This window comes from Elgaria multicarinata, chromosome 9 (assembly GCF_023053635.1).
Source record: "Elgaria multicarinata webbii isolate HBS135686 ecotype San Diego chromosome 9, rElgMul1.1.pri, whole genome shotgun sequence".
NCBI classification, from domain to species: domain Eukaryota; kingdom Metazoa; phylum Chordata; class Lepidosauria; order Squamata; family Anguidae; genus Elgaria; species Elgaria multicarinata.
Genome location: NC_086179.1, coordinates 69529712 through 69552517, shown reverse-complemented (window position 1 = coordinate 69552517; position 22806 = coordinate 69529712). Strand labels below are relative to the sequence as shown.

Genomic DNA, 22806 nt, shown 5'->3' with positions numbered 1-22806 from the left:
AGAGACTGTAAAACTAAGGCAACAAGAGAGGAAACTTCACGGAGCTGGACCAGGTGCCTGGAAACAAGATAACAAGAGCAGGAACTTCTACAGCAACAACACAGATTCCTTTATAGTGGCTCTGGCCATAGCTAGACCTAAGGATTATCCCAGGCAAATGGAGGGGTCGTCCCTGCCTGCTCTTAGGATTCCCTGTGTGTCATTTGGATGCACAGGGATGATCCTGGGACAATCCTGGGATATAGGCCTGGTCTAGCCATGGCTACAGTTCCCAGTTGCATATGTGGGGTAACTAGTGGATAGAAATGGATCAAATTTGGGGGGTATAGCTAGATCCCACATTTTGATTTGTTTTGGTGCTCCATATAGAAATGGAAACTGGAAGTGAGATACGCATGGTACTCCTGTTTTTTATATCTGTGCAAAAATAAATAAATCCTACCTGTTCATTTTGCAGAGTCCAGCAGTTGACCTTGAAATTCTAAGAGGTAGCTAATTTGAACTGTGATTACTACAGTAATTCAGGATGATTCCATGAGAACTGTTTGCCCAGCCATGCATTTCATGCATCATAACCCATGATGACCCAGTATGTCAAAATATACTATTGGAATCAATTGTGTACCTGCCATCCTTCAAATATCCAATGATGGAATGCCAGTTTTTGTGAATTTTCATGTTCATATTTGCGTCAACTCTTGCTTTTACCAGAATGTCATGACTCTAGATCAGTCATGGCTTCTTCAATATGCAGCATGCAAAGGTGTAATTTTCCAGAGAATTGATACTGAGATAATAGACAAGGCTGTTTTAGTCATCTTCTGAATGGGCTGAACCAGCTCCACTGAAGAAGAATGGCATAACTTGAAAAGCATCGGTCCAAAAACTTTCTTTCACTGCTCTTTGGGGTGTCCTCTTCTTTCTTCCTTGCACTAGCATGCCAACCCAGTCATGATGTGGCTCCACAGAGATAGACAAACATGGTTTGAGGATAAAACAAGGTTAGGGAATTATAACCACATTGTCTTTTAAAACATGTTCTGCTGTACGTAGAATGTGTTATGTATGAATTATGTAAAAACAGCAATAATTGACTCCACTATAATATGAATATTTTATGTTACAAAACACTTGAGACATAACTTTATAGTTTGAAAGTTGAAACATGTTGGGCCGTGGAAGAATTAAAAACAACTTTCTGCAGGAACTTAGTATATATTTCCTCCTGTTTGCTTGTTGGTTGGTTTGAGAATGACCTGTTGCATGCTCTCGTGTTCCTGGGTAGGGAAGGGCAAAAAGGGAGGTCAGGCCTCTGACACATCTGGAACTCAACTTTGTGGCCTTAGGGAAGGGCCATAGCTCAGTGGCAGAGCACATGCTTTGCATGCAGAAGATCTCATGTTCAATCCCCAGCATCTCCAAGTGGGGCCAGAAAAGACCCTAGTCTGAAGCCCTAGACAACTGCCACCAGTCAGAGTAGACAGTATTGATTTAGATTAGCCTGGTTTAGCATAAGGCAACTTTTGAGAGTTTGCTTTTAATATTCCCTTCTGGTGTTCCAATGGCTGCTGTGAGGTACTAACTAATCTATGTTGTAAAGGTTTGTCAATGTCAAGTAGAGCCAGAGCATGACAACTCTGCTGCATTTGCATGGCTGCTAGCCTAGGATATGTTTTTGGTGCAGGATTTTCACTGTATTATAGCAATGGGTGAGCCTGTAATGCGCAATTAAGCCCCGAATCAACTTTCAACTCGAAAGAGCATGTTGGCTAAAGTAATTAGCGAAGTTATACTGTGTTTGAATTGCAAGCTACTTTTTAGTGCTGTTATATGGCGGGACATTGTTAGAACCTCTCTTGATGTTAAATACACACTTTTATGGTGAAGAATCATTTTAGCAAAGATACATGGATGTGTTTCTTATTTCAGGCTCACCCTTGGCTTCATGGTCAGCTGTGCCTTCTTGTCCATGTGGCTTAGCAACACCTCTGCTGCTGCTATGGCGATGCCAATTGTAGAGGCAGTCGCTCAGCAAATCATTAGTGCTGAGACTGAAGCTGATGCCGTAGACATGACTTATGCAAATGGAGCCACCAATCATGCACTGGAACTTGATGGTATGCATAGGTCGTGAATTTTTCACATTTTCCATTTTCACCTTTGCTGGGGAAAAACCAGCTAAAGGGAAGCCCATTTCCGAACTATTCACTAATCTTCCTCTCACTTCCTTCTCAGAAAATATTACTGATTGTGAAGCAGTTGACTCGAAAGAGAAAACAAAGCAAGCTAATGGGTAAAAATTATGTATTGGATCATTTATATAATTATCAGTTTGTTCAAGTTCAATAGATTACTTACTACAGCAAGTTTCTTTTCCAGATACAACAATTGCACTGCTCCTACTTCTCAGACTGTGTGTGAGATTGAAAAGGAAAAGGTATTTGAAAATCCTTCTCAGCATGTTTTCAGGATATTAATCTAGTAGCTTAAGGGTGCAATGTTACATCCACATTTGGGAGTAAACCCTAGAGATGGGTAAGAATTTTGTTGATTTTACAATTCAAGGCCATCTTACCAAATTCACACTTCCTAAATGTATATCGAACAGGAACACAATTATATTGCAAGATGCACACTTTTCCAAATTTTGTGATACAGTTCCAAAATGCACACAAAAAATGGAAAGTGTGCACAAAATGCATATATTTGGGGGAAGTGCATACAAAAATCCGTATTTAGGGAAATCACTTGGAGAAAAGCACATATTTGGAACAAAACTATATATATTTTGGAAAGTGTGTACAAAAGTACGTATATTAGGAGAAATGTGTATGTGAATTTTCACGTAAAGCTTTCCTCCAAAAAAATTGCAAACTGATGTGGAAATAGGGTGGAACAAACTACATGCTGGAAAAATGAGAATGAGCTGAATTGAACTTGACAGATTCGTCCAACTTAGTACATTCAATTGAAATCACCAGGACTTACTTCTGAATAGAGATATATAGGATTGCACTGTAAGAAACCTTATTTGTCACACACACACACACACACACACACACACACACACACACACACACACACTCCCTAGCTTGAAGGATTAGGGGATCTGGATGAGGCTGACACCATATGGTATACCACAACACCCTCCCCCAAATGCTGTAAAGCACCATAAAGTATGTTATAAGAATTACATAAACATTTTATTGTATAATAAGATTAAATTCAATTGTACACTGTCAAAGTGAAGCCATGAACAAACAAAAAGAGAACATTCAATTGAGCCCAGGCTGAGCTGCGAAATACTTGGAATGGTATCACCCCTTTTCTAAGTAACAGTACATTCTAAGTAAGAATACACAAGAATACACAAGGATGGGCATCTGGTGATTTACCTGTTTTGTCCATCTTCATCAGAAGTTATCCAGTAGTACTATGTTTCTTTCCCTATTAAACTTTGAAAACTATCATAACAAATTCTTATACAAAGATTTTCTTAGGGCACGTCTAGATGAGGTGGGTGGAGGTAGATGAAAGAACATATAGAGTCTCAGAAATCCATATTTGTTTTATATATTAGTGATTTCATTCAGTCTGGGACATCAGTAGTTAGTCTAATAATAGGGGTCTTAAAATGGGGTCTCCCCGCTTTCTCCTCCTCCTTCCTTCCTTCTTTCCTTCCTTCTTTCCTTCCTTCCATGTGCCAAAGCAACCTACACTCCAGTCTGCTGGGATCAAAAGTGCTGAAATTGCATTCCAGGCAGAAACTTTACCTTGCATAAGTATTCACACACCCTTTGAATTGTCCAAATTTTGTTGTGTTGCAATCTGGAATTAAAACAGATTTAATTGGCATGTGTACTATTTAATTTACACAACATCCTTAATGCTTTGAAGGAGCAAAATATTTTTTATTGTGGAACAAAAGTTAAGTTAATGGAAACAAACTGGCATTTGTTGGTTGCATGAATATTCACTCCCCTGAGACAATACTTGGTAGAAGCACCTTTGGCAGCAATTACAGCTGTGAGTCTTTTTGGATAAGTCTCTACTGGCTTTGTGCATCGGGATCCTGCAATATTTGCCCATTCTTCTTGGCAAAATTGCTCAAGCTCTGTCAGGTTGGATGGGGACCATTGATGAACAGCAATTTTTAAGTCTTGCCACAAATTCTCAACTGGGTTAAAGTCTGGGCTTTGAGTGGGCCATTCTAAGGCCTTAGCTAGACCTAAGGTTTATCCTGGGATCATCCCTGCCTGCTCCCGGGATATCCTGTGTGTCATTTACTTGAACAAAGATGACTTCGGGACGATCCTGGGATAAACCTTAAGTCTAGCTAAGGCCTTAGATATCCAGGTTCTTATTTTTAACCCACTCCAGTGTAACTTTGGCTGTGTGTTTAGGGTCATTGTCCCGCTGGAAGGTGAATCTCTGCCACAGTCCCAGGTCCCTTGCAGACTGAAACAGGTTTTCCTCTAAAATTGTGCTGTATTTGGCTCCATCCATCTTACCCTCAATCCTGACCAACTTCCCAATCCCTGCCAATGAAAAGCACCCCACAACATGCTGCTGCCACCACCATATTGGGGATGGTGTTCTCAGGGTGATGAGCACTCTTGGCTTTCTGCCATTTTGCACTAACTTGAGCTTTTTGGCCTCATCAGACCAGAGAACCTTTTTCCACATGTTTGCTGTGTCTCCCACATGCCTGTTGGCAAAATGCAAATGGGATTTTTTATAGGGTTTTTTCAGCAATGCCTTTCTTCTCACCACCCTTCCATAAAGCCCAGCTTTGTGGAGCATCCAGGTGATAGTTGTCCCATGGACATTTTCTCCCATCTCACCTGTGAATTGCTCCAGCTCCTTCAGAATTACAACTGGCCTTTTGGTTGCTTCTCTGACTAATGCTCTCCTTACCCAGTCACTGAGTTTTGGTGGAGGGCCTTCTCTAGACAGAGTCACAGTTCTGCCATATCCTTTCCATTTTGTAAAAAGGATTTAATAGTGCTCCTGGGAGTGTTCATAGTTTGGGATTTTTTTCTTATAAGCCAACCCTGATTGGTGCTTCCCCAAAACTTTATCCCAGACTTAGATATGCTCTTCAACAAACTCTGAGGCCTTTCAGAAACTGGTGTATTTTATCTGAGATCATGTGATACTTAAATTAGGGTGACCATATGGAAAGGAGGATAAAGCTCTTGTATCTTTAACAGTTGCATAGAAAATGGAATTTATTATTATTATTATTATTATTATTTATTTATATAGCACCATCAATGTACATGGTGCTGTACAGAGTAAAACAGTAAATTTCAGCAGGTATCCTTTGTATGCATGCAGCACCTGGTGAAATTCCTTCTTCATCACAATAGTTAAAAGTGCAAGAGCCCTGTCTTCTTTTGTCATACAAATGACACCTGCTGAAATTCCCTTTTCTACACAACTCTTAAAGATACAGGAGCCCTGTCCTCCTTTCCATATGGTCACCCTAACTTTAATTGCACACAGATGGACTCCATTCAACTAAATATGTGACTTCTGAAGGGGCTTGGTTACTCCAAAGCTTATTTAGGGGTGTTACAGCAAACGGGGTGAATCTTTATGCAATCAAGATCTCTAAGTTTTGCATTTCTAAATCATTTTGTAAAATCTGTATATTCTTTTCCCACTTCAACATTTTGGACTATTTTGTGTAAATCAGTGAGAAGACATCTAATTAACTTAATTTTAATTCTAGGTTGTAACACAACAAACTGTGGAAAAGTCAAAGGAGAGTGAATACTTATGCAAGCTATATGTATTTGTTCTTTAAAATGTTCATGTCAAGAAAGCGTAAGCATTTAATGAGAAATATCATTTTAAAAAGACCATTAAGAGAATTATCCCCAAAGGCTTGCACATACCCAGACCATTTCGAATTGGGATGGTTAGGTTGTACCTATCATTAGGCTAATACAGAAAGTTGATTGTTTTTGTTTCATATTTAAGGAGAATCCAATACAAAGCAGAACAGGAAGAGTATACCAAAACCGAAGAGCCCAAATGATATGTAAACTCATGTGCCTGTGCATTGCCTATTCATCTACTATTGGAGGACTCACTACCATCACTGGAACATCAACCAACTTGATATTTGCAGAGCAATTTAAGACGTAAGAAAAGAGACCAAATTAGTTGTTATGCTCCTAATTTAACTATTATTTTTCATTCCTGGCCTTTATTAATTCAAGTGCATTTTATTTTAGATCTATACTTCTCCCAATTAATGTTACCCTTTCTTCAGTTTTAGTATCTCTGCTACACATGCCAATAGAGCTCTCACATGACAAAATCTCTCTTTTTTCCTTGGGAACTGTGCAGTGAAGGAACTCAGAACTGTGAGCCTGGTTACTCCACTGGCATTTCTGTCCAATGGATGGTTGAAGCCCAGAATACAAGTTTGGGACTCTTCCGTGTCCCAAGATAGCTTTCACTGAGGAATTTCCCTTTTTAATATCCTTATCCAAGTCTGTCATCTGATCATATGCAAAACGTACCTACGTTATGGTTTTATTTATTATTTATTTATTTATTACATTTATATACCGCCCCACAGCCGAAGCTCTCTGGGCGGGTCACAAAAGCTAAAAACAGTAAACATTAAAAGTATACAAAATGTAAAAACCATCAGAGACATAAAAACAACAGTATAAAAACAGAAGCATCCATTTAAAACAGCAGTTCTGGGGTCCATTAAAAAACAAACTTAGCGTTGTTCAATGCTGTTAAATGCCTGGGAGAAGAGAAAAGTCTTGACCTGGCGCCTGAAAGATAACAATGTTGGCGCCAAGCGAGCCTCATTGGGGAGATCATTCCATAGTCGGGGAGCCACCACCGAAAAGGCCCTCTCCCTTGTTGTAGGTGTGTTGACCTAATTATCAGTTCACATAAAACTTTCATAGATCAACTAACAATATGAGTGAGTCACATGATTGTGCTCTTGTAGGTTAGCTGCCGACTTGACTCCATCCTAATTCCTCGTTGGCTACAATGCCAAAAAGCAAAATGCCAAAGTATTTATGAACCATAATGACCATTCCATCCACTTATCTAGTTCTTCATCCCAATGCTTTATGGTTTTGTTCTTGACACTAGCCACAATGGAAGGATGCAGCTAAGCATCTTAAGGGACATAATTATTTCAAATGGTGAGTTGCCACATGTTTAAATATCTCCTTTGAAATCAATGAGACTTAGTTAAGAAAACATTTAACTGGCCAGATTGTGCCCTGTTCTTTCCATTGTACAAGTAGGAATTTGAAGACAAGTAAAGGTAGATTTAAAGTGAGGACTCCAAGATCTATGTCCAATCATTTATCTACTGGACCCCAGTGAACACTTGTAAAAATAGATACAAAATGATAGCTGAAATGCAACACCCGGACCAGAATAACAGAATAACAAATCGTAATCATGGCTAAAACCACAACTCTGCAAATTTGCTAATGATTTCCTTTTATCAAATCCCATTGAAATCACTGGTGCTCTCTTAGAAACTTATCATAGCTGATGGTGACAGAGTTTGGCCCCAAGAAACTTTACTCACAGCTGAAGATATATAGTGCTTTATTTCATGTTATTTCTGAGGCAACTGCAATTTTTACACTTGATACTAATTGACAACAATCATGATATCAATGAGTATGCTGTCAGTTTCATTCTGTGTCCCCAATATTTCTAATCTGCTAAAATGATTTCTAGTTGCCAGGAATATTATCTCTCTGCCAGCTGTAATTTGTTAAAAGTTGCATCATTGCAAACTGAATTTTTCACACAAGAATATATCATAGTTACTTTAAAGCAATAAAATAAAAGCATACATACAATCAAATAAGGAAGGACACATTAAAGCTGTCAAACTTTGTTACAAACATGGCCAGGGAATAATAACCATACCAGAACAAATACACATCTCCTCTAATATCCTATGTGATTCCATCCTAAGTAGCTAGCAGTGCAAGCTAATGCATGTTCAGTCACAAGTAAGCCCCACTGGGCTCAATGTGGCTTACTCCTAGGTAAGTGTGCATAGGAGTGGGTTGCAAAACTCTATTTATACATGCCATTTGTCCATAACTCCTTGCCATTTTTCCACTGGAGAATAATATTGTTTTTATTGGAGATACGCTGTTGAATGTAAGAGCTACTTTGTTGGATAAGACCAATGGTCTTGCATTTTCTTCCCAACTATAGCCAGCTAGATACGTCTGGGAGCTCCTCACATAGAGGTCATGTAAGGGATGGTCTTCCCATACTGTTTGTTCAGAGATGGACTTCTTCTGAGGAGAATGACCAATGTTTCCTACCTCTACACTTCCGGTGCATGACAGATGACCAAGAGAAAGGAGGTGTCTTCTCTCTTATGACTGCCTCACCCTTCTGAGTTGGAGAAGATTGGAGCTTTGTATTGAGTATCCATGCTCAGGCAATTACATGTGTTCCCAAAAGTAACCTGGCAACCAGGTGGTCATGGCAAAATGTTTCATGTAAAGAAGCCACATAAATCATAATTTCTCCTATTTCTGCAATCCCTTCTTTATAAAGCAGGATCATGAGGCGAGGAAGAGTTTTATGGGACAACGTTGACAGGGTACTAGTCTGGGCTTCTCGCCTTTATTCTATTGCGAGTGTTGAGGGAGGTCTTTAAAAATACATATTTAAGGTTGCAACATTGCAACCCGGAAACATGCATTACTTCTTAAATGTACCACTGAAATGGAAGATGAGCTGTAAGAACAGTAAATCAAGTTCCCTGCTTACCGGGGAGCCACCATTGTGGGCAAGCATGGGGCTGGTTACAGGAAAGGAAGGGAGCCAGCAGGAGCCTGCATAGCCACAGCGGTGGTGCTTCCCTGCAGCCCTACAGTGCTGAGTGAATCCAAATAGGAGCAGCTGCAGGTAGTTCCTTCTCTAGTCTGCCTGGCACTCAGAAGGGTGGGGCCTCGTGAGTCAGCAGGCGCCATTGCCAACTTCCCCATCCACCCACAGTAGATCTTGCAGTGGACAGAAGTCAGGCACCAGTTAACAGGGCTGGGAAGAAAAGGGAGTTTAGCTGCTCCTCTGTATGTCTTTTGGCTATGATTTAGTTTCTTTTGGCTATCATTTAGTGGGGGTTTCTGGGTGTACTTTTCTGGGAGGTTTTTTTTTAATTGAAAGTAATAAAAAAAACCTGTAAGTTTTTTTTTTAAAGATAATAAAAACCTTATTGCAGGGTGATAATCTTATCCCTTGGCTTATCTTCATAGAATAGTTTTGTCATGATCAATATTGTGGGTATAAATCACTTTCAGTACAGAATCCAGTTAATGCAGATTACACAGCAATAACCATGAGAGAAGGTAAAGACAGGAAGAAGCTGAGCTGTTAGAAAAACAGGTTATACAATCTTGTCTCTGTAGGAACATATCCTTGTGACAGTCCCAAGTTTCTTAGGTCAAAGATAGATAGTTTTCAGTGTATGTGTTACTGAAAAGCTAGTTGGAGAAAGAGGCCATGGCTAGACGAGAGCTTATTCCGGGGATCGCCCCGGGATCATCCCTGTGTGTCCACATGATGCACAGGGCATCCCAGGGGCAGGGAGGGATGATCTCTCTATTTCCCTGGGATTTTGCCCTACCCTTCTAACCTGGTTTTTCCATGGTCCCAGGCTGATCCTGAGACTACAGAATGTGTGGCCAGGTGTCGCGGTTTGTCCTGGCTCCTCACAAGTAACCTTCGGGGGTGGGGTGGGGGAAGTGGAGGAAATTATTTTTTTAAAAAAAAAACCACTTACGATTTGCGCATGAGCAAACGTGCACTCCATCTTCTTTAAAAGAAAAAATGGCGGCCAAGATGTTGCATGCTACGTGTAAACCAGGGTGATGATCTCGCGATCATAAAATCATGAGATCACCTCCCTCCGACCCCCTTGTCTAGCTGAGGCCCAAGTCTGCCAGAGCTATCCTAGATGGGCAATTATGATGATGTAAGCATACATAGTTTAGATTACTATTCTCTCCATTCTTAGTGACCCTCTTTCATTGGGCAGCACACCATGTGCATCTTCCAGTACACAGATTGGTTAACACTGATTCCCAGCTTTTAATTTTGTGATAGCGCTGTCACACCACTGTGGTTGCATCTGCACTTCACTTTAAGCCAAGTATCCTGGCTTAATAAACCATGTTGATGTGAACAGGAAGTCTGCTTGTGCACACAACCCATTTGCCCCTTCCTTCAAATGGCCCTGTTCAGAAGACACCTTAAACCATGGCTTTAACCACAATGAATAAGACAAAAAGCCTTATTCACCATAGTGAAAGCCATGGTTTAAGGTATCTTCTGAACAGGGCCAATAGTGGGTAAACAAACCAGGAAGAGCTATGGTTGAACAAACCAGGAAGATATAGCTTTAAGTTAAATTCAAACCCAGGATTGTGGTTGTAATCCCAAGGTAGCCAGGATCATAATCAGCTTTGAACCAGCGTTAGTTGTTGTTTTACAAGTTCTTGCTTGTTTGGGCACACTTAATCGCAATCTCAGGTTCAGGCATAATGTGAAAGGAGGGGGTAAGCAGGAGTGGCTGGCCTCTGTGCACTAGCAGGGTGATCATTCACATCTTGGTTATTAAAATAGGATTTCTGGCTAAGAGGTGCAAATGTGTCCAAGCTGACTGCCATTTTTCACATGATGATGAACATCTCTTCTGAATGGTGACATCTTCTTTAGCATGCCCTAGAGGACATTAGTTTTTGCTACAACTTAAAGACATACCAAAATCTCATAGTGTGAAGATGCATTTCAGAGGAAATGTCAAGAAGTTGAGCTATTGGTTAGAAGCCATACCGGAGAAGCTTCAGCACTTCAAAAATGAAATGGTGAGAAATGAAAGGGGAGAGCAGATCACTTTTTGTCGCTTGCTATATCCTCCTGTGCACCAGCAAATTAATGATCTTTCTAAACTATCCTTAAAGGCACAATAAATGGGCAGTTTTACCAGTTTTGAGGAGAGGGGTCAGCAGAGATGTGCATTCACCCCAGATGAGGCACATGTCAAAGGTCTTAGCTAGACCTAAGGTTTATCCTGGGATTGTCCCGGGGTCATCCCTGTTCATGTAAATGACACACAGGATATCCCGGGAGCAGGCAGGGACAACCCCGGGACGACCCCAGGATAAACCTTAGGTCTAGCTAAGGCCCAAGTCAAGGATCCCCTACCTCAGAGTTAGTCCAAACACCTCAGCATCTGAGGTGACTTGGATTGGGGTAGACTAAAGAAAAGTGGTTGGCTCTAAGGCTTCAGAACCACTCTGGAGCCTTGGGAGGGCTTCAAAGGTTTGTTTACATTTTAAAATCACTATTAAATACATTTTTGTAACATTCCCCAAGTTCTCCATAAAAGGAAAATGCCAGGCAGAGAGGTAGGGGAATGCAAAGATGGAAGTCTGTGACTAAAAGCCCTAGCTTCCAATCAGGGAATGGCATTACCAGGACTCTCCTTTCACTTCTTGCCACAGTGCTTTGAGAGAATGCAGAAAGTACATCTCAGAAGCTGTGACTGGTGCAAATTGAGCAGAAAAGGAAATTATTTTTAAAGCCTCAAATACAGTTTTATATTCATAACTCCCTAACCGTTGCATGTATCCTTTTGACATTTTGGAGGGTACTTAACTAGGGACATTGTATGACATGTTCATGCAAATTGCCTACAAAATCACAAGGAAAGACATCAAAACTTTTTTTAAAAAAAATCTCAAACTAGAAGTGGCTATTTATCTGAAATTTGGCAGACTTAATCCCCTCAGACTATTATGCCTCAAAATGCCATCCAAAATTAAGAAAAACATTATAGGCATTTGTTGATTTTTCCTCTTGTAGTCAATGGGGAAGACATCTGACACTTCAGAAAATGAGATGAGGCAATTCTCCGCCTTAGATCCAAGGTGAAGTGATGTTAATCTGAATTATTGGGTTGAGGCAACCCCCTATCCAAGCCAATTAAGTGGGTTCCAAGGCAAAAGAAGTTCTGTGCACAGCCCTAAAAAAAATAGCAGTAGTATAGACCAGACCTTTTCTATTGTGACTGATTCTCACAGCCCATTGCATACAGCTGATGTTGTGCTTTTTCAAGTTCACCTTGGTATGCCAGGCTATTTTGACATTCCAGATAACATGAATTTTGTTTCTTGCCTCCTTTCCCTGATAAAGCTGGTCCAATAAAAGATGTTGCCATACTTATTTTGTAACTTTCAGTTCAAGCCTGAAACCTTTGTCCCAGAGAGAGTTTAATAAAATCAAACAAAGCTTTTCACTTAATGAAACCTTTTCTCATTATAGAAAATCTCTATGTTTGTTAAGCTGTTGATCTGTGTCTGACTTTGAACAACGGTGAGTTCAGGCTATTGCTATGCAGAGAGTGTTGCGTCGTTCTAGGGAACTTGCCATGCATAAGGCACTAAGCCTCTGACTAGAATTGTGCTTGCTCCCAAAAGGACTCTTTCCAGGGGCATCACTTGTATATCCCTTTCTCAGAAGATTAAATGTCACACAGAAGAAAGAATTGTAAGATACCATAGCAGTTTATTTTATGCTTTACTGTCATAGGCATGTAACAGTCCTGAAGTTACTTACTTACGAATAACATTTTATTCACAAGGATGCAGTTTCCATGATTTCAGGATTGGTTGCAATGTCTTGAGCTAACATTTCGTACAGTCTTTTGCAATCTAATTATTTCTAATATCATTACTCATTGATGTGTTGGCCTTGGCATCATGACTAGTGGTGCCAGCTAATCAGTTTCTAATTTCGACTTGAGTATCCTACTATTATTTTTGAGTTAATATTTACTTAATTATGAAATAGTTAGGTCTGTTGCCAGGGCAGGGAGGAGGCCTCCTTTAAATCTCTGTAATGTCAAATCACACCAATCAAACGTTGTACTGTTCAATTAACTGAGTACAATCAATGTTTTAAGAGAAGCAGAGTTTAGCCAATTATATATAATTGAGCTGCTTGGTGTGCCTCAACAATCCTGGTGCTTTTAGTAGTCACTAGGTAGATTCTGACAACCAAAGGTAATTCACGTGGCTGCAGTTACCCACACAATATACATTCACAACATCTTACAGAGTGCCTTGCTAGTTTCTTCTCAGATACAGATAGTATTCTAATATTAACATCTTTTCTGATTTCTCTGTAAATAGGACCTCTTTTTCTTGGCAGTTATCATAGAACCATAGAATAATAGAGTTGGAAGGGCCCTATAAGGCCATCGAATCCCACCCTCTGCTCATTGCGGGAAACCACCTTAAAGCATACCTGACAGATACTGTCCAGCTGCCTCTTGAATGCCTCTAGTGTGGGAGAGCCCACGACCTCCTTAGGTAACTGGTTCCATTGTCGTACTGCTCTAACAGTGAGGAAGTTTCAGAGCTTGTTACAGTTCAAGGATAAAATTCAGAAATAAATATTATTAATAATAATAATAACAACAACAACAACAACTTAGTAGGAACTTCAGTACAACACAAGTATAATACAATCCCAAACATTACAAGTGTATTAGAAAGTATTAATCATTATATTTCACCAAGTTGGTGTAGTGTTTGAAATACATAAATTATATTTTATACCCTAAAGAGTCAGACATATATAAAACTAACATCCTGTCAAACATGAAAGGCAGTATTTGAAGGTGCCAGGTCTAGTGATGGTGCATTATTATTGTAAGGGCTTGTTTCTTGACAATCTCATCCTAGTTTTGTCCCTATAAATAAATGCCTGATTCATCTCTCATATCCTTTCTATAATATCATGTAGTATAATATGAATATTATATATTGGGGAAGGTGGGCGCATTTAAAATAAACCTTTGATAAGAGGTAGAAATCTCCACTTTCACACACAGCCAGAATATTTTTAGATGTGGCAATAATTTTATAAACCGCCCAGAATTTTGTAAACCGCCCAGAGAGCTTCGGCTATTGGGCGGTATAGAAATGCAATAAATAAATAATGTCTGTTACTCTCTCCAAAATGTTAGTACTGAGGAATGGAACATCAGATGAAACAAAGGAGTGAGATAAGGAACCCAATGACCAAGGCCAGTGTTACAGCGTTTGTTTGTTTGCTTATATATGGGTTGGGTGGGGGTTTACCCCACCTTTCCAGTGCATACACTTTACTGAAGGTAGTTTACAGTGATTAGTATCATGACATCACAATAAAGCAGTAATATCAAACAAAACACAACAAAGGCAGGCATAGCAGATAAAACACACTCTTCAGATAAAACATTATTGACCTGGCTACAAGTCTGGCAATTTTTTTAAATAAAAAAATAGTCTTCAATAACTGATGGAAGAAAACTAAAGAGGACAGGAAATTCATGGGACAAGGTGTTCCATAATATTGGTATGGCTACTGAGAAAACCCTATCTCTTATCCCAGCCACGCTGCTTCTACCATAGATGGGACACAGGGAAGAGACTTTCCACTTGATCTCAATGGATGGGCAACCCTGTACAGGAGTTCACACTATTGATGCTAAATGTATGTTCAGGGAGGCATTTAGATCTACATTTGGATAGAGCCATATTCCATCTTCACTTCCTGATAAAGTAGCACTCAAGAGCTGTAGCTGGACGTGTTTTTCTTGTGAGGTGTAACATGGCTGCAGCCCATCCCAGGGACCTTGGTTTAACACACCTTGCTTTTCGGATGTAAACCCACGCACCCACCCCGCATCTTAATGTAAGTTTTCTTTTGTTTTTATTCAGACGGTACCCAAATTGCCACTGCATCAATTTTGGATCCTGGTTTCTTCTTTCCATCCCCATCACTATTATTCTTTTGATTCTTTGCTGGGTTTGGCTTCTGTGGCTTTTCCTGGGTTTCAAGTAAGTATTCTTATTACTATTTTATGTATACTGCGCCATTATTATTATTATTATTATTATTATTATTATTATTATATCTCTTTCTCACTCATGGTGGTTTTTCTAGAAGAACATGATGGGCTTTGCTAAGTCATGCTGGGTTGGGTTTTTTTTTACAGATTCAGGAATTTCCTGACAATTGGGCATGTTTTAAGTATGATTGCTTTCTGGATGTTGGTGTGAATGTATTTTGGCAGGCCCTGTTTTTGAAGTTTTTCTGTATAGTTTTTTGATGTGATGCCAGTGACTGATGTGACTAACGGAATAACTGTGACCTTTTCTTGTTGCCATAGTTCTTTTATTTCCATGGCCAGCGGTGTATATTTTTCTCTCTTTTCCTCTTCCTTTTCAGCAACATTTTTATCGTTTGGTATTGCTATGTCGAAGAAGTATGTTTTTCTTTTTTGTTTATGACAGTTATGTCTGGTCAGTTGCAAAGTATTGTTTTGTCTGTATGAATTGTCCTGTCCCAGTATATTTTATGATCTGCATTTTCCAAGATTGTTTTGGGTGAGTATGTATAGTATGGTGTAGGTTGTTTGATAAGATTGAATTTGATGTCCAGTTGTTGGCGAATTATTTTTGCAGCTCTATTGTGTCTGACCGTACAGTCCGTTCCTGCCAGAATTTTACATCCTCCTATTACATGGTTTATTGTTTCTTGAAATTGGTGGCATTTCCTGCATAGGTCTGTTGTTACATTGTTATCTTTTATTATGTATTTTTGGTAGTTTTTGGTTCCTATAACTTGATCCTGTATAGCTATTAGGAATCCTTCTGCTTCTGGAAATAGCTCACCCTTCCTGAGCCATTCGTACGATTAGTCTTTGTATATTTGTAGGTTCTGTATTGTGTTGTAGTGCTTCCCATGGAGTGGTTTTTGTGCCCATTTTTTCTTTTTTCTCTGTGAGTGAGAGTGGTCATGTTTGGTCTTCATTTTGTAGTGCTAGGTTGAGTGGGGTTGTTATTGTTGTTGTTGTTGTTATTATTATAATTATTATTATGTATTGCATTTTTATACGACCCAATAGCCAGAGCTCTCTGGGCAGTTTACAAAAATTAAAACTACAACACTATTTTACAATATACTAATCAACAATATCACAATAATATTCAGAGATATACTAAATACAAGTTTACAGCAAAACAGAACAAATAAGAAAAAATAACTTGGTTGGAACAATGTTTCTCCCCCTGAAGCAGCGCCTCCCAAACTTCAGCTCCAGCCTTGCTTTTAAAGTCTCTAGGTGTGTGTGTGGGGGGGGGGAGGGGGGAGCAGATGGAAGAGCATTTCTCCCCCTGAAGCAGCATCTCCCAAACTGCATCTCCAGTCTTGCTTTTAAAGTCTCCAGGAGTGGGGGAGACGAGACCAAGTGGAATAGCTCACCCTTGATGGAACAGCTTTCCTCCCCCCTGAAACAGTGTCTATATACCTGCTGCTTTTACCAAAAACAGGTAAGCCCAAAGGGGCTTACAATCTAAAACGGACAAGGGAGAATTTGTGGTTATTACAATTTCACATATTTTGGCCTAGTTGCGATAATGAACAGCAGGAACGGTAATAGGTTTCAGTCAGGGCAAGTTACGTGAGGAACCAAGAAAGGAAAAGGCCATGAGCTGTGCTGTCTGGATGATAGAGCAATACCAGAAGGAACAGGAGCAGGGGAGCAGGGGGAGGAATCCAGCAGGAGCCGTGTCACAGTGCTTGCTTGCCACAGAAATCGCCACCGCCACCAAATTGCTCACCAATTTGATGGTGAGAAAACAAAAAGGCACATTTCCACTTGAAAATAAGCCATGGAGGGAGAGCACACCTTGATTTAATGCAAATTGTGCTCCTGAAACCCCGAGGAAGCATGGTTTTGCGTTAAAGTAAGGCTCGAGCAATCTGTGCACTCCCTTTTTAAGGCAAAAATGTTGCCTTTTTTCTTTGCCATTGTTGTGCAATACGGTGATGTGCCAGCAGCTATTTAAGGGCAGTTGTGGGGGGCATAAAAAATGAACAGGGCACATCTTGTCCACCCGTGCTTAAAAACAAGATTTGTAGGGAGTGGGGGCTTTGTTTTAAAGCTAAATTAGCTCTTTTTGCCCGCCTCTGCACCATCAAAATTTGGTGGCAAACAATCTCTTTTTTGCTGCCACCAAAGCAAATTCAACAGTGGCACAGTGAAAGTTGTATAAAAGGCCGCTGGAGGCACATGTAGCCCACAGGATGTGTGCTGTCCAACCCTGGTGTAAATGCTCAGTGCAAAAACTACTATTGAGCTAGTCCGAATAGTGTACAGAGAATGATGTGAGATCATTCTAAAATCAGAATGGGTGGTTTTATTCATGAAGATTCGTCAGCAAGTACTAGAAACAGAAGGCATAAATAGGGTTGAGATAGACTCTGTGAGCTTGAAATCAACCCAGGGTAGTCCAAAATAATATTTGTATTTGGACTGATGATGGTAGAAGTTGGTGGAATCATTCAGGGCCATGTAAATGTATCTCACTGTTCATGTAGACTCATACTATGATACCAATATTTTCTCCTAAAAATATGGAAGGTTTTTTCCTCACGTTTATCTGGGAAATTTGCATGGTATAGCTACAAAAGCCAAGAACCTTTCCCTTGTTCTAGGCTGATAAGGCTAAGCTTCCACACAAAGGGAAGGATAGAGATAGTCTGGACGCCAAAGATAAATTTCAATTCCAAGCAAGCCATGGACTGTACATCCCATAAATAGCTAGGGTAAGGGAACTAGGGTTTACTTCAGCTGATCAATCACTTTGGGCTGGAGGGCCAAACCTGATGTGACACTAGTCATGCTACTAGCAGTCGCATAATTACGTCTTTGTTGTTGATGATGATGATGTTGAAAGTAGCAGTCATAGGGAAGGGGAATCTGGAATGAGACTGCACCACCACAGAATAGGCCATCAGCCTAGTTCCTAGTCAATGAATTTCCCTTAGCAAAACAACCCAGAGTAGAACCTTCTCTGAAGATCTCAAGATACTGACAGACTGGTATAGGGAGAGGCACTCTTTTCAGACTGGTATAGGGAGAGGCACCATCTCTTTGTGTACCATGTGTCTACGGGGTTACTATAAATGATGTGCCCCAAAAGACCCAGTTTGCCGAAACATAGCCCTATGTACCATACACAATGCTAGACTTTGGTATAAAGTTTATACACTTATACATTATGAAGTAGTTGTTGTTTCTGTTCCAGAGATTGTGTCCTAGATCCAAAGAAATATGTGATCAGTTCTACCTGCCCAAGAGACCTTTGAACTGAGTTTTTCAAAACTGATGCCCCCATGGCAAGTTTCTCTTGAAATGGAGAGGAGTCTCCCAAAGCAGTTTGTGATACAGGAGTCTCATGTTCAAAGGGGAAAGCTCAAAAATTCCATAGCTCTTCGGATCTCAGCCACAAGAAAATAAACCCATATCATGACATGGATACCTTTATTCACTGGTTTATTCTTATTCCAATTTTTATTTCAGTTTGAAAGAAACGTTCCAGTGTGGCAAGACAAAAACAGCCAAAGACAAAGCTTCAGCCCAAATGATTGAAAGGGAATACAAGAAACTTGGACCAATATGGTAAGGCACAAGGCTAAACCACAGGGGACCTGTTACAGTGATGTCAAAGCAAACAGATTCAAAGGATCAGGCTAACCCACAGTGTGTGCTTCTGTTGCAGCTACCCAGAAATTGTCACCTCTGTCCTGTTCTTTCTAATGGCCTTGTTATGGTTTACTAGAGAACCTGGATTCTTTCCTGGCTGGGCTTCATTGTTTCCAAAGTAAGTTGATAAGTTGCATTGTACAATTCCAATGTCTTTGCATTATCTCTTTCTTACAGATGATTCCAGATTGATGGTACTGAAAAACATTTATTTAGACATTAAACAGAGTACAGGAAGTGCCAACACATTTTCTTTATATATTCTTGTAAAGTACAGAATAAAATAGGCATTGTACAGAACATATGCTCCCGCATGGTAATTTTTCTTACCGGCCTGGTTCAGACAACACGCTAAACCATGCTGCTTAACCACAAAATGTTTAATGGAATGCATTAAGCTGGTATTTTGTGGTTAAGCAGCATGGTTTAGCATGTTGTCTGAACCAGGCCACCATTTCTAAAACCAGGCAAAAATAGATGGACAATAATAACAAAAGTCAGGGGTGATAAATGCTCATAATAGTTGTATTTTTTATTATTATTTTTAAAAGATTGCTTAATGATTGAAGGCATCAGGGTTACATATAACTAAATAGTTAAACATCATTACTGTAATCCAGCTGACCCAAATTGAAAACCAAACTTAAAGAAACTAAAGCTATCATGGATTTCACTTCTGCTGAAAGTCATCAAGGTATAGCTTCAGGATTCAGGAAGATCCTGGCTGCCAGTTAATTATCTATACTGATTTAAATACTCCAGACAAAGAGTACACCATACATTGCAGCAGGTGGGGTTTAGTTATGGATTTCTGGTAATAAGAATTAGTAAGGGAAAAATCATTAGCTCCTTTCCCCATTTTTATTAAATATCTCAATAACACATATGAAAATAGAACTATGTAGGCTAAAACAATAGTTCTTTAGCAGTAAGAAACTTCAGTCTCAACAACCTTAAACATCTTAAAGGTTTTAAAATCAGGCCGTTGCTAGACCAGGGTTTAGCCCAGTGCAAACCCTGGCCAGGCCCCTGTGCGTCCAGATGACGCACAGGGAATCCCGGGGTCAGGCAGGGGTCAACCCTCCCTTGGCCTGGGATAACTGGCCCCGTTTGTGGCCTGGTATTTCCCGTGGACTCGGGCTCAGCCTGAGACCATGGGCGTGTAGCCCGTTCCGCCACTTTTCTCGGCTACCTCATTTACTCGCGAGTAGCCGGGAAAAGCGGCTGACGGCGCACAGTGCTCCACAGGAGCGCTGCGGCCATCAGGGCAGGGTGGGGAGATGGGGGGGAAACAGAGCCGGGGGGGATGGGGGATCAGAGATTGCGGGCGAGCAGGGGGGGATCGGAGATCGTGGGTGGGTGGGTGGGATCAGAGATCACGGGCGGGCATTGGGGGATCGTGGCCGGGAGGGGGAATCAGGGGCAGGGGGGAGTAGGGAATCCTTTTTTTAAAAAAAAAAACACTTGCCATTATCATTGGTGTGCTCCTGTGCACATGGCCCCTTTAAGATATAAAACAAAATGGCGGACATGACAGGGCTTTCCTTTACCCCATCACATTGACATGTGGATAGGAGCGACAGCCCGCGCTACTTCTAGCATGGGCTGGTCCCTCCACACGCCTGAATTTTAAGGTAGGTCTAGCAAGGCCCTCAGTCAGCATTTCATATATCTTGTTATTAAAGATTTCTTAAGATTTTAAGAAGAGAGCTCTAGGTCCAAGGCCAGATCTACACAAGCAGGATATAACACTTTGAAAACAGTATATGGCATGTGTCCTGAGACTGAACAGTGGTTATAAAGCAGTAGTGTAGACCTCGCCTAGGTCTTTTACCCAGCTCTGAATAGGCTGTCATACACATTGGTGACTTTCTTAATGTTAAGGAGCTGATTTACCCCAAACATCAAAGCATATTTATACACCTACTACAAAATTATTTCATTCTTTACTATCCTATTCATTTGTACTCAATCTCAACTCCTCAAGAATTCCAATGATATACACATGAAAAAACGCTTAAAGTTATTATCATACATCTTTCAGGCCAGATAAAGATTGATTCTAACAATTCCTACCTCAACATTTACTACTGAAAATCTAGATAGGAATAGCACACTTCCAGTCACCCCCTCCCCCCACCTCAAGTTGGAAATAACCTAATACAGCCATGACCGATAAAGTATTTACAAATCATGGTATGTATGAACCCAAGTAGCCAAGATGGTTATTTCTGAGATCTCTTGGATCAGGGGTGAGAAGCCACCAGCCTGTGGGTCAAATGTGGACATCCAGGCCAGGCCTCTGAATGTGGACTCTGCTCAGGTTTACTCTGGGTTGTTATTATTTACTGCATCCTGCTCTGTCCCCCAACTACAAAGCTGATGGAGGAGAACTTACCCAAGCTGGGAAAGAAGAAGGCCTGATGCAAATACCTGTTTTCATCCGCTGTATACTAAACAAAGATGAGAGTCACATCTGTAACTCTGCCACTTTGGGCTTTAGCCATACCCATTGCTGGAATGTGGACCCAAACAGGTTTAAAGTGAAGTAATTTGGACCTTGACAGGAAAAAAGTTTCCATTCCCTGTCCTAGAGTTTGTCTTTCAGTCTTTGTCATCTCCACTAAGCTTTGTAACAAAAGTACTAATGCGCATAGATGAATTCAAAACACCACTATGTTACATTTTTTTAAAAAACTAAGAAGCTATACCTCAAATACCAAACACCTATGTGTGTCTATGGCTTCAATTGTGATTGCCTGACATAATGAGAAAAACTGACATATACAGTCAGGATATTCAGATTATAGAAAATTTGTACTGGAATCAAACAGCCTCAGTTTGTATCAATGGAGAAATTCAAATCCAAAGAGCAGTGAGACAGGTTTGTGTTCTATCACCTGTGCTATTCAATTTATATTCTGAAGCTAAATTTAATGAAACACTTGCCAAACAGTTGGAATAAATATCAATGGAAGGGCAATTAACACAATTCAATATGCTGATGACACCGTGGTAGTAACAGGCAATTTATCCAACTTACAAAAACTACTAGATCTGATCAGTGAAGTGAGTAACGATTATGGACTCAAAATGAACGTCAAGAAAATGAAATATATGGTGATAACGTTACTGTGCCTAACATTACAATAAACAATGTGCCGATCAAGCATGTCACAAAATATAAATACCTAGGAACGTGATTCAATGAAGTTAACGAATAAATGCAAGAGATAATGCAAAACTGAGATGGCAGGAACAGCATTTGTCGGAATGAAACAATTGTTAGATAATTGAAACCTTAATCTTGCACTAAGGTTTCAGATGGTAAGACACTATGTGTTTTCAATATTATTTTATGGAGTGGAAGCTTGGACACTTAAGAAGAACAATCTGGGGGGAAACTGAAGCTTTTGAAATGTGGATATACTGATGTATGTTGAAGATACATTGGACTGACTGAATAACAAATAAGGATGTACTACATAGGGTAAGCAAACAATCAGAATAAATAAATACCATCAAAAGAAGAAAATTACAATATCTTGGTCATATTATCTGAGGAGAAAAGTACACCATACTCCAAATTACTATACAAGGGGAAATTGAAGGAAAAAGATCACTGGGAAGAAGGCAAACATCATGGCTAAAGAACTTGAGGGAATGGTATAGCTGTACTTCTATACAATTATTTAGGGCATCAGCATCGAAAACAAAAATAGCTGCAATGCTAACTAGCCTATGGTAGGAGAAGGCACCTTAAGAAGAAGGGTTGGAGTATAAATGACACTTTTGTATGTCGTCATTTCTTTTCTCCTTCTACCTCTTGCTTTTGTAGCACACCTAAATTCCTCACTTGTTTCTAGCACCTTCCATTTAGGGTGCTTTCAGACTTAGGGCTCCATCACACCAGCATTACAGGCCACTCTCGCCATGCGTTGTTTCCTGAGGGCTCACATGACGTCGTCCATGTTCTGCCATGATCTTGCCTCTTCCCCCCTCTTTGTGAGGTTTCTTGGTGTGGGGAAATAATCTTTTTTCTGGCAATATGCTCAACCCTCTACGTGTATTTTTATCCGATCGTACCCAATCCGATGCTCTGAGGGCATGTGTTAAGGGGGCAGCATCGCTGATGAAAGGGAAGCAGTGTGTCTTTTCTCCAGCATGCCATGTTG

At 40.2% G+C, this 22806-nt stretch overlaps 1 protein-coding gene across 1 annotated transcript in view; it reads left to right on the top strand.

The window, feature by feature from the left end:
- Nucleotides 1–22806, top strand: part of SLC13A1 (solute carrier family 13 member 1) — a 56912-nt gene that overhangs the window by 23089 nt on the left and 11017 nt on the right. Inside the window, exons 4-10 of the mRNA XM_063135005.1 lie at nucleotides 1930–2117; nucleotides 2236–2293; nucleotides 2380–2437; nucleotides 5989–6152; nucleotides 14799–14918; nucleotides 18449–18547; nucleotides 18648–18749. Coding sequence (XP_062991075.1) covers nucleotides 1930–2117; nucleotides 2236–2293; nucleotides 2380–2437; nucleotides 5989–6152; nucleotides 14799–14918; nucleotides 18449–18547; nucleotides 18648–18749 — 789 coding nt within the window. The remainder of the gene's footprint in view (nucleotides 1–1929; nucleotides 2118–2235; nucleotides 2294–2379; nucleotides 2438–5988; nucleotides 6153–14798; nucleotides 14919–18448; nucleotides 18548–18647; nucleotides 18750–22806) is intronic.